Below are 12,717 nucleotides of genomic sequence, written 5' to 3' on the forward strand. Positions count from 1 at the left end.
CTCACCGCAATTCTGCCAGCTATCTGGGGCGAAACAACAGGGCAGGGGACCAGTCTAGTTAACAAATACAAAATTGATGGTTTTACATACACAGAATGGTGCGTTCACACCTGGACCACAATAAATACTCTACGACAGAAACAGAAAATATGCCTATAGTAAAGATAATAACTGAAATTTGTGTCGGAGTTTTGCCTTGAGATGGACAACCGTCCGACGTCTCGCCGAGAAGACTGTCGGGACGCCATGACGGCTGTCTCCAGACTTTGGACAAACAAGCAGAGGCCCTGAATAAAAAGGCTTCCGTTTCCCCTTGAAACAATATACAGAGGAAGATTTATGTTTCTGTCTAACGTAGTTTGTTCTTCCGACCATTTTAAGCGGTCGATCATTATCTCAAAGCTTGGGGGACACAGCAACGGTATGCAAGAAAGGCGTGGCTTCTGTGCTTTTCCTGGAAACATTGACGACAATTGTTTTCATGGAACACCGTGGCGTCACATGATTTCACAATGGCGTACGTGGGAGACTCGAATGCCCCAGTTATGCTGGTGAAGAAGGTCCAGTTCGGAATATTGGGACCAGATGAGATTGTACGTTTGTGTTTCATATCTTTTTGGTACAGATTGATTAGGCATAGCTAATCTTAGAAAGTCTCAGAGCTCTACATTTAGCTAGGCCTATACTGTGCCTTATGTTTGTTGTTTGTTGTCTAACGCCGCACTCAGCATTGTCCCAGCTATATGATGGTGGTCTGTAAATAATCGAGTCTGGACCAGACAATGCAGTGATTGACATCATGAGCATCGATCCACGCAATTGGGATACAATGACATGCATCAACCAAGGCAGCGAGCCTGACCATCTGATCCCGTTAGTTGCCGCTTACGACAAGCATAGTTGCCTTTAATTGCAAGCAATTACTATTACTTCTTGCTCAATCTACCCTTGAAGATCCAGGATAGAATAGGTCTTCAGCAACCCATGCTTGCCTTTGGAGGCGACTAACAGGATCAGGTGGTCAGGCTCGTTGTTTTGATTGATGCGTGTCATCATATCCCAACTGTGTGGATCAATGCTCATGATGTTAATCACTGGATTGTCTTGTCCAGACTTTATTATTTACAGACCGCCGTCATATTGCTGAGTATGACGTTAAACAACAAACAAACTCTAAATGCTGGTCTAAGACTTTAATTAGGATCTGTTTAGATCTGTTCAATACATCAAGTACAAAACTGAACATTTCCAAACGCAATGGTTAAGTCTTATATTGCAATTTCCTTGCAAGAGTTGCGTCCCTTGGGCACGCCAGAAACCTGATTGTGGGTTCGAATCCTGGTTCATTCCAATTATGTTTCTAGGTTTGTCTGCACCATACCCGTGCTCGTGCGTTTCACCGAAGTGGTAAACATCTAAAACCTGCATCACTTGGGGCTTTCCTCCCACGTTAAGCTGACTGCCGCGATATAACTGGAATACTGTTAACAGCAGCATTAAACACAACTCACTCACTCACTACAGCAGATCGCCTTGCTTCACTGGCCAAAGGGCTCAGATAATCAAAGAAGACTTCTTGTGAACAAGTGCAAGTAGTAAGTGTATTTAGAGACTGGTAATGATCTGTTGGGGCACTGGTCTTTGAACTGTATCATCTGTTGCTGATTTTAATATCAGTCTGTAAAACATATCAGTGCTACCTCTTCATTTCACTTTTTTAATTAGTAATTTTGTGGGGGGGTTTCATTATTAGAAAACAAATATTGAAATGATTAAATTAATCCAACAGATCAATAGTCGATTGCACAATCAGGTGAAAATTGTGATGGAATGTTGTTATACTATATAGCCTTATTCTATACACAGTGAGTGAGTGAGTATGGTTTTACGCCGCTTTTAGCAATATTCCAGCAATATCACGGCGGGGGACACCAGAAATTGGCTTCACACATTGTACCCATGTCGGGATTCGAACCCGGGTCTTCGGCGTGACAATCGAACGCTCTAACCATTAGGCTACCCGACCGCCCCCTATACACAGAGGCTAGTTTGTGTTAAATAATCGGCATCCCCAGCGGATTCAGTGAACATGTCCCTCAAATACAGAGACAAATTGCACAGTCAGCTTAAATATGAAAGGCAGTATGTGATGCTGGCATTTTAAAATATAAATATGTATAAAAATTATATTCATGGGGCTATTGTAGCAATGGTCACTAGGTTTGTTTGTGATACTGGCATTTTAAAATATAAATATGTATAAAAAATGATATTCATGGGGCCATTGCTGCCATGGTCACAGGTTTGTATCACGTTACAGAACTGTGTCATTTTTCATGCTCCCTCCCTCATGGCTGTGATAAATATTGACGACCCCCTCCTTTGCTGTCATATCTCCCTACCCCCACTTAATCTCAAGAACCCCACCTCAATAAAAAGGGAACTCCTTTACTTGGGTATTTCTGGTTTCTGTCATCATGTGATATTAGTTGCCCTCCGTCCATTTCCTGTACATCACTTCCAATCCACTTTCGACTGCATTGCCTGTCAAAGTATTTGTAGTAACCGAGCATCCTGAAGATGACAAGACAAGATATAATGCCACAATAGAATCAGTGTTTTATGATTGGAATCATGTTACATTTGGGCTCTTTACTGAGCGCGTTTTTTTTTAATTTAAACATTCAGGATTGAGTATCGAAATCACTTGGCAGCTTGATTAGCTAGGCTGCATAAAATCGAAATTTTACATCTTTCCAAATATTCTGAAGTTTAATACACTACTGTCATCACAAGACCCTATTATCAATATGAATACAGCAAAGTACTTGTTTTATGCCAATGCTGTAAGAACACAAATACTCCAACATGTATAATGTGCAATTATGATAAAACTGCTTTTGTTAAAAAACAAAGAAATGTGTATTATATCTTATACTGTTTGCACCTTAATTGTATTTCGTCTGTACAAAAAGGCCCGTGGCCTACAAGTACTGAAAAATAAAGTAAAGCCTGGCTAATGAGTAAATCTGATTGGCTAATACTTTGCCATGGACGCAGTCAGAAATAATTAAGTGATCACATTGTTTACCTTTATGTGTATGTGCAGTTACCATGTTCTCTTCGATTTGGGGGCGGTCGGGTAGCCTTGTGGTTAAAGCGTTTGCTTTTCAGACGAAGACCCAGGTTTGATTCCTGACAATGGGTACAATGTGTGAAGCCCATTTCTGGTGTCCCCCGCCGTGATATTGCTGGAATATTTCTAAAAGCGGCGTAAATGAGCAAACGCTTTAACCACTAGGCTACCCGACCGCCCCGTATCTTGCTGAACCTTAGAGATTTGGTTTGTTTCTGTCATTGTTATGTGGTCAAATAACACCAATGAAGTTGTGTATTACAACAGTTGCATTATTATTTGTATTTCCGTCTCTCGGTACAATACCTAAAGAGGGAGGCATGAAACCCCCCAAGTGATCCTTCTACAACAGATTTATCTTACCCACATGTTTTTATATGACATTGTAAAATAATTAAAACAAATTTAAAATCGATAGAAAACGATTGAGCCTGACTTGCTCATGGGGTTGGTGGGTTGGTTTGTTGGCCGCACTCAGCAGTATTCCAGCTATATTACAGCGGTCTGTAAATAATCGAGTCTGGACCAGACAATCCAGTGATTAATATCATGAGCATTGATCCACGCAATTGGGATACGATCACGTGCATCAACCAAGTCAGCGAGCCTGACCACAAGCATAGTTGCCTTTTACGGCAAGCATGGGTTGCTGAAGACCTATTCTACCCCGGGTCTTCACGGGTCTGCTCATGGGGGCTCTAAGGGATTATTCACCTGCTTAGAAGTTTATTTCCCTCCAAGGTGGGATCCATCATATTTTATCAAGGTCACCTGAACTAATCAGATCTGATAATTCTGACATGGAAGTATGCTAAAGGTTGGTTTGTTGGTTTGTTGTTTTACGCCGCACTCAGCAATATTCCAGCTATATGACGGCAGTCTGTAAATAATCGAGTCTGGACCAGACAATCCAGGGTCGGTTGGGTAGCCTAGTGGTTAACTGTTCGCTCGTCACGCCGAAGACCCGGGTTCGATCCCCAAGATGGGTACAATGTGTGAAGCCCATTTCTGGTGTCCCCTGCCGTGATATTGCTGGAATAATGCTAAAAGCTGCGTAAAATCAAACTCACTCACTCACTAGATGAAATGATAAATAAACAAAGAAGGAATAAATTCAAAGATGTAATCAGCAATGGGTACAATGTGTGAAGCCCATTTCTGGTGTCCCCTGCAATGTTCTGGCTAATAAACACAGATATATTTACATGAACATCATATATATAGGTAGCTGTCAAATATATACAACAATGGTGAGCATATTGGACCTCTCAGAGCATGTTCCGAGGAAGGTGATAGTAAGTCTGTAGACACTGTTATTGTTGATTTAAGTGTTTAAGAGGTCGCCTTCTGCCTCAGCAATTTCGGCTTACCTGTCCCTCTTTGGGACTCGTGTGTGAGTAGGGTACACATATCTATTGTAAGTTTAAGTAGTGATAAAACTGGTGTGTTGGTATTGATAAGATTTCTATATTGCATACACTGTGTGTGTGTGTGAGTTTGGTTTAACCCCGCTTTTAACAGTATTCCAGTTATATCGCGGCGTGTCAGCTTAATGTAGGAGGAAAGCCCGAAGTGATGCAGGTCTCAGACGTTTACCACTTCGGTGAAACCTACGAGCACGGGTATGGTGCTGACAAACCTAGAAACATAATTGGGGCGAACCGGGATTCGAACCCACAATCATAGGTTTCTGGCGTGCCCAAGGGACGCAACTCTGCACAGCGAATCGTGGCGCCTTAGACGACTGGGCCACCCGTGCCCCCTTGCATACACTGAGAGAGAGAGTTGGTGTTTTTAACATGCGCTTTCCGACATGTGTATTTCGCACACAGGCCCACCAGGCCAATTGGTGGTTTTGCCGAGGACGATACGTCCAAAAAGGAAGGGCAACCTGGGGGACTCTAGGTTTGCTTATTAGTTTTGGGGAAATTTGTATACACTTCTGGACCGATATTTATACTATCTTACATGTATAGGTGTTGTTCTATTGTTTGGGTAACTTAGACCAGGGGCGGTCGGGTAGCCTAGTGGTTAAAGCGTTCATTCGTCACGCCGAAGACCCGGGTACAATGTGTGAAGCCCATTTCTGGTGTCCCCCGCCTTGATATTGCTGGAATATTGCTAAAAGTGGCGTAAAACCATACTCACTCACTCACTCACTTAGACCAACCAGAACAAGGTTAGGTGTAGATGTGTTTTAGAGGGTAAGAATACTCCAACTCTCAGTTGTCTTGCCCGCATCACTTTAATTAGCATCACCTGCAGCCAATTAGCATCAGCGACCTAACAAACTGGGCTTCGGTCAAGGGAAGGGGCAATTGGGGGGACCTGTTGTTTTAGACGACACAATGCTTGGGTTGCTTTTGCTGTTACCAGGGATCCAGAAATTTCTTTAGCCAATCGGACATTTGTATTTTGGTCAAGCCCTCCTCAGTGACAGGTACTGTAGGAGGTTTGTTTGTGTATGAGTAAAAGGATGTGAGTGAGTGAGTATGGTTTTACGCTGCTTTTAGCAATATTCCAGCAATATCACAGCGGGGGACACCAGAAATGGGCTTCACACATTGTACCCATGTCGGGAATCGAACTCTGGTCTTCGGCGTGACGAGCGAAAGCTTTAACCACTAGGCTACCCAACCGCCCCTAGTAAAAGGATGAAATGAAGTGTCACTTTCATGACATATACATGAGTATATGCCCTTAAGCCTTGACCATCAATACACTGTCATTGCCGAGAGCTGTTATTACCCCATCAGAGGGTCTAATCTGGGTGATTCTGATTGTGCTTGAAACCAGGGGTTAAGACTGGCCTCATAGGGCAAGTGGCATGTCTGCCTTACTAAGCTGAGTTAGATTTTGACAGAGTATCACCAGAAGAGGAATTGATTAACTGGCGATAACTTGATGCGTTAACCACGAAAGACTATCCTCCTGCCTTGGACATTTATTCTCTGAGACATTGAGTGTATGCCGAGAACAAGAGGTTCTCATGGACAGATGAGACACCCATTGTACTAATAAGAAAGAAGAGAGACACAGCCAATAATGCTTCACCCATTGTACTGGTGAGATAGAATAGAGACACAGTCAATAATGCTTCACCCATTGTACTAATAAGAAAGAAGAGAGACACAGCGAATAATGCTACACCCATTGTACTGGTGAGAAAGAAGAGAGACACAGCCAATAATGCTTCACCCATTGTACTGGTGAGATAGAAGAGAGACCCAGCAATTATTCTTCACCCATTGTACTAATAAGAAAGAAGAGAGACACAGCCAATAATGCTTCACCCATTGTACTGGTGAGATAGAATAGAGACACAGTCAATAATGCTTCACCCATTGTACTGGTGAGATAGAAGAGAGACACAGTCAATAATGCTTCACCCATTGTACTAATAAGAAAGGAGAGAGACACAGCGAATAATGCTACACCCATTGTACTGGTGAGATAGAAGAGAGGCACAGCTAATAATGCTTCACCAATTGTACTAATAAGAAAGAAGAGAGACACAGCAATTATGCTTCACCCATTGTACTAGTGAGAAAGAAGAGAGACACAGCCAATAATGCTTCACCCATTCTACGAGTGAGAAAGAAGAGAGACACAGCCAATAATGCTTCACCCATTGTACTGGTGAGAAAGAAGAGAGAAGCAGCCAATAATGCTTCAGCCATTGTACTAGTGAGAAAGAAGAGAGACACAGCAATTATGCTTCACCCATTGTACTAGTGAGAAAGAAGGGAGACACAGCCAATAATGCTTCACCCATTGTAGAAGTGAGAAAGAAGAGAGACACAGCCAATAATGCTTCACCCATTGTAGAAGTGAGAAAGAAGAGAGATGCAGCCAATAATGCTTCACCCATTGTAGTAGTGAGATAGAAGAGAGACACAGCCAATAATGCTTCACCCATTGTACTAGTGAGAAAGAAGAGAGATGCAGCCAATAATGCTTCACCCATTGTAGTAGTGAGATAGAAGAGAGACACAGCCAATAATGCTTCACCCATTGTACTAGTGAGAAAGAAGAGAGATGCAGCCAATAATGCTTCAGCCATTGTACTAGTGAGAAAGAAGAGAGACACAGCCAATTATGCTTCACCCATTGTACTAGTGAGAAAGAAGAGAGACACAGCCAATAATGCTTCACCCATTGTACTAGTGAGAAAGAAGAGAGACACAGCCAATTATGCTTCACCCATTGTACTAGTGAGAAAGAAGAGAGACACAGCCAATTATGCTTCACCCATTGTACTAGTGAGAAAGAAGAGAGACACAGCCAATAATGCTTCACCCATTGTACTGGTGAGATAGAAGAGAGACACAGCCAATAATGCTTCACCCATTGTACTAGTGAGAAAGAAGAGAAAAGCAGCCAATAATGCTTCACCCATTGTACTGGTGAGATAGAAGAGAGACACAGCAATTATGCTTCACCCATTGTACTAATAAGAAACAATAGAGACACAGCCAATAATGCTTCACCCATTGTACTAATAAGAAACAATAGAGACACAGCCAATAATGCTTCACCCATTGTACTAATAAGAAAGAAGAGAGACACAGCAATTATGCTTCACCCATTCTACTGGTGAGATAGAAGAGAGACACAGCAATAATGCTTCACCCATTCTACTGGTGAGATAGAAGAGAGACACAGCCAATAATGCTTCAAATGTACTAGTGAGAAAGAAGAGAGACACAGCAATTATGCTTCACCCATTCTACTGGTGAGATAGAAGAGAGACACAGCAATAATGCTTCACCCATTGTACTAATAAGAAACAATAGAGACACAGCCAATAATGCTTCACCCATTGTACTAATAAATAAGAAGAGAGACACAGCAATAATGCTTCACCCATTGTACTAGTGAGAAAGAAGAGAGACACAGCCAATAATGCTTCACCCATTGTACTAATAAGAAACAATAGAGACACAACCAATAATGCTTCACCCATTGTACTGGTGAGATAGAAGAGAGACACAGCCAATTATGCTTCACCCATTGTACTAGTGAGATAGAAGAGAGACACAGGCAATAATGCTTCAGCCATTGTACTGGTGAGATAGAAGAGAGACACAGCCAATAATGCTTCACCCATTGTAGTAGTGGGAAAGAAGAGAGACACAGCCAATAATGCTTCACCCATTGTATTAGTGAGAAAGAAGAGAGACACAGCCAATAATGCTTCACCCATTGTACTGGTGAGATAGAAAAGAGACACAGCCAATAATGCTTCACCCATTGTAGAAGTGAGAAAGAAGAGAGACACAGCCAATAATGCTTCACCCATTGTATTAGTGAGAAAGAAGAACAATACTTTTAGATTTTGTGCGGACTATCGTCACTTGAACTTGAAAATGTTCAAGATGTTTTCCCTCTTCCTCAGATCAAGGAATCTTTCCATTATCTATCTGATGTAAAGTGGTTTAGCACAGTGGATATAGCTAAAGGGTTGCATCAGATTGTTATAGGTTTGTCAGCACCATACCCGTGCTCGTAGGTTTCACCTAAGTGGTAAATGTCTGAGACCTGCATCACTTTGGGCTTTCTTCCCACATTATGCTGACACGCTGTGATTAACTGGAATACTGTTAAAAGCAGTGTTAAACCCAACTCACTCACTACATCAGATTGCCATGGACAAGGCTGACCAATGCAAGACTGCATTTATCACAGCAAAGGGACTGTACGATGCCCTTCAGGATGTGTAATAGGCCTCCTACTTTTCAAAGACTTATTCAGACTGCATTTTTGTACAAAGTGTATGACATGGTTATGGCAGATACTGGTGATGATACCTCCATTATGAACCTCTGATGATGTCACACCACAGAAACAGAAGGTTCCACAAAATGTTGGTAAACTTTCAAGGAAGGCAATATCAACAATGCCCAGGACCTGATGAATACATTTCAATTGTAATGGCTAGGTTTTACAATGAACTTTTTATAAACTTGCCCCTTGTTGTGAACACAATTGTGTTTGATGATTGGTTAAAAGTCACACACAAAATTTTAACATGTAAATTCCACGACATGAATCGAACCTGCAACCTCACATATTGTGTTATGTTTTGTGTTTTCCAACTGAACTACTGTAGCTGGTGATGAGTAGTTGTTCAGTTTATCATGGCATGACTCCAGCTAGTCCATGCTGCACATGTTTTTTCTCTCACTGCTTTGAGCGAATTCCTTTTATACCACTATACACTGTATTGTTTCACTATAAGGTATGTCAATGTTTTCTTATTGTTTCTGGTATTTCTTGCATTTAGACAGTTCGAAAGTCGGATAAAACACGCCTCCTCAGTTTTGGTTGAAAATGTAAAATCTTGAGCTCCAAATTTGGGGACAGGTTCTCCAAATTTTGGTATGGGATCTCCAAATTTTGGTATGGGATCTCCAAATTTGGGTATGGGATTTCCAAATTTGGGTACGGATCTCAAAATTTGGGTATGGTTCAGCCCAAAAAGGTATGAATACTCCGACTTTACTCCAAAACAAGCACGAATCTGACGAGAATTTTAGGTACGGGTTAACCATTTTCGTTGAGTACGAATCTCTGTGGGGATCGTCTGTTATCCATTTCAAGTGGTTGTATTCCTATTGACCCCTTTGAGGACTTTTTTAGGATCGATGTTCTATTTGTTTTTTTAGAGGTTTAGTCCTCCATAGCGAGTTGAGTAAGTTGAGTTGTTGTTTTGCAGAAGCGAATGTCTGTGACCGAGGGGGGCATCAGATACTCCGAAACCCAGGACGGTGGTCGACCCAAGATCGGCGGCCTGATGGACCCACGACAAGGAGTTATGGACAGAAAGTCCCGATGTCAGACCTGTAGGGGCAACATGGCAGAATGTCCCGGACACTTTGGGCACATTGAGCTTGCCAAACCAGTATTTCATGTTGGATTTCTTGTGAAAACAATCAAAGTGTTGCGATGTGTCTGTTTCTTCTGCTCCAAGATGCTGGTGGATTCCGTAAGTGTTGTTTTATATATTCCGAGGAAGTTGGCTCTTGTGTCTTGCTTGTCTAACGAGGCAACTAACAAGGTGGTGACAATGTGTGACCTTGCTCACATGATGGCAGGTTTTGGGTGTTCATGCTGTCAGCCACTGGTTTACTTGATCAAATCAAGTATCTGCCAGCTATTGTGATATGTAATGGTATCACAACATTCCTACCTCATCTATCGAAACATGATTGCTTGAGTTCTAACAACGCATGTCGGTCTGACGTTGATTAATGAATAATTTGCATACTCATATATGCAAGGGGCCGACGTTTGGTTCTCAGTAGGAAGTGACAACTTGGAGTCGATGGCTTGCGGTACATACAGTTTTACTTTATACATGTAGATATATACAAACAAAAGACACTATGTGCCAGGTCAGCACATAGTGGTAGTGGTTGTTGTCTAGGCGCCCCGGAGCACCCAGCCTAACCCTAGCTAGGCTTAGGGTAAGACCTTTCTTTTCTCCTTCCTCTGGACCAAGGCTTATATAGCCAAGGTCACCTGACATTTTGTAAGTAATAAATATAAATGTAAACAGTATTTCATCAGCAGGATGGCAGACGGTCGATGTACACATAAATGGGGATTAACAATTAGGATTAGCATCTTATAAATAACAGCAATTAAGTGTTTCAAGGCATATAGATGTCATGGCTCCAGGGTAATGAGCCTTTGCAATTAAATGTTCATCAGACAATGGGTGTCGTAAATCAGTCGCTATGACAGTTCCTATGCTTAAAGCTGTATTTAATTTGTAACTATTTCAGTGTAAAACTTTTTATGTTCCATGTGGTTTAGCAAGCAAGATTGTTGCTATGAACAAGTTTGTGTTAACTCGAAAGATTGGTTAAGTTTGGCTTGTTCTGATAGTTTTGTTCAGTCAGATATAGCGATCCGTTTTGTGATAGGGGCTTAGGTAATGCCAGCCTGACTAAATTTATCAGGTCAAGAAAAACTTAACTTATGGTAATTAATACTTTTGAAAATTGGTAACTGAAACAGTGATCATTTTCTGCAGATTTTTATGTTATTTTAGACTGTTACTGGCCCAACAGAATTTTAGCAAACTTGGACATTGGTCTTGTGGTTAAAGTTGCAGACAGCTAAAATATGAATTTACAGCACTCCATGTTGCATCCAATGTTGTCAATTAAATTACCATTTGGCAACCTGTATTTATTGCTTGGTTGCCAGTTGCCTCCCAATATGCCCATTAACCGCCTCTGTGGTCTAGCAGTAGAGCATCCGCCTGAAGAGTGGAAGGTCCGGGGTTCGATCCCTGGCCGCGTCATACCAAAAGACGTTAAAAGATGGTACTTGTTGTTACCCTGTCTGGCGCTCGGCATTAAGGGGATAAAACAAGGACTGGTCAGCTCGGAGTCAGAATACTGTGTCTGAGTGGGGTATTCATGTTATACTGCGGCATGGTATCTCAGTGAGCTAGCACTAAAAATCGGCATCAGTCCGGACAAGTACAAGCAGCCACACACGTACATGCACGTCGCTATATAGGGCAATAATCTTGGACGCGACGTTAAACCCAATTTCACCTCACCTCACCCAATATGCCCATTAATAAAATTATCGTGGCGACTACAATATTTCACATAATGAAAGAAACTCAAGCGCAACATTAAAGAATATTTCAAAATGGTTTCAAGAGCCATCTGTAAGCCAACCTGTCCATCCATATTTATTTGTGAAGAGTTTTTTACCTCTTATCAACATCTCCAGTGGTAGCTACTGAGGTCAAATGTTGGCATCAGAGTCTCATTGCAGGCGTTCAGCCCAACCCATTGAAACGTCGGTCATCATGGGGCAGGGCGCTGGTCCTTTAATGACAAGAGGGTCCACATCAACATCTTGGCAGCCATTCTGGCAATATCTCATTTGGCCGAGATCCTCTGTGCGTTGCAACTTATGACAATCTCTCTGTTGTCTGGAATATCAACAAGATGAGCTCCTCCTTCTGTTGAGTTCTTCCGAGTAGTCGACTCCCTGAGTGTTCAAGTCCATGCAAGGTACATTCCCAGGATCCACAATGTCATAGCGGATTCCCTGTCCCGACCAGACCAATCATCCCCAACGGAATGTTGTCTCCATTTCACCATTTTTCAGTGGGACTGCCACCTTTATGCAAGCTTCGACCTCGACCCGGTACAATGCTCAGCTCCCAAGGTTCGTCTTACCCATCCTGGATCCAGTCAGACAATCTCTCTTTCTTCTGAAACATCAACAAGATGGGCTCCTCCAAGTCGGCACCTCATCAGTGCAGTTAACATTAACGTGTACCCTCTTCAGCAGCACAGTACTCCATATCCTGTATCTCAGCATTGTTCATCTTCCCAAGCAACGGAATTAATTGACTCTAAAAGTCCAGTCTCCACCCTTGCCAACTAGGCTGGAATTTCTGGGCTCGATCATACGCCACCAGTGGCTATTACAAGTTATGTCCCCTCTATGTCCCTCCTATTTATCAATCAGATTCCACCTCTTATATCCCATGCATTTGCTTCAAACAAAATGGCGGCGCCCAGTCAAGACGATCTGATCTATGA

General features: G+C 42.2%; 1 protein-coding gene across 1 annotated transcript in view; it reads left to right on the forward strand.

Annotated features, from left to right (window-relative positions):
* The first annotated feature begins 325 nt into the window (after nt 1-325).
* The window catches only part of LOC124147810 (DNA-directed RNA polymerase II subunit RPB1-like), a 68,816-nt gene continuing 56,424 nt past the window's right edge, over nt 326-12,717 (forward strand). Inside the window, exons 1-2 of the mRNA XM_048390594.1 lie at nt 326-593; nt 9,855-10,124. Coding sequence (XP_048246551.1) covers nt 513-593; nt 9,855-10,124 — 351 coding nt within the window. The 5' untranslated portion in view covers nt 326-512. The remainder of the gene's footprint in view (nt 594-9,854; nt 10,125-12,717) is intronic.

Source organism: Haliotis rufescens, unplaced genomic scaffold, assembly GCF_023055435.1.
Source record: "Haliotis rufescens isolate VD_foot unplaced genomic scaffold, xgHalRufe1.0.p SCAF_9, whole genome shotgun sequence".
NCBI classification, from domain to species: domain Eukaryota; kingdom Metazoa; phylum Mollusca; class Gastropoda; order Lepetellida; family Haliotidae; genus Haliotis; species Haliotis rufescens.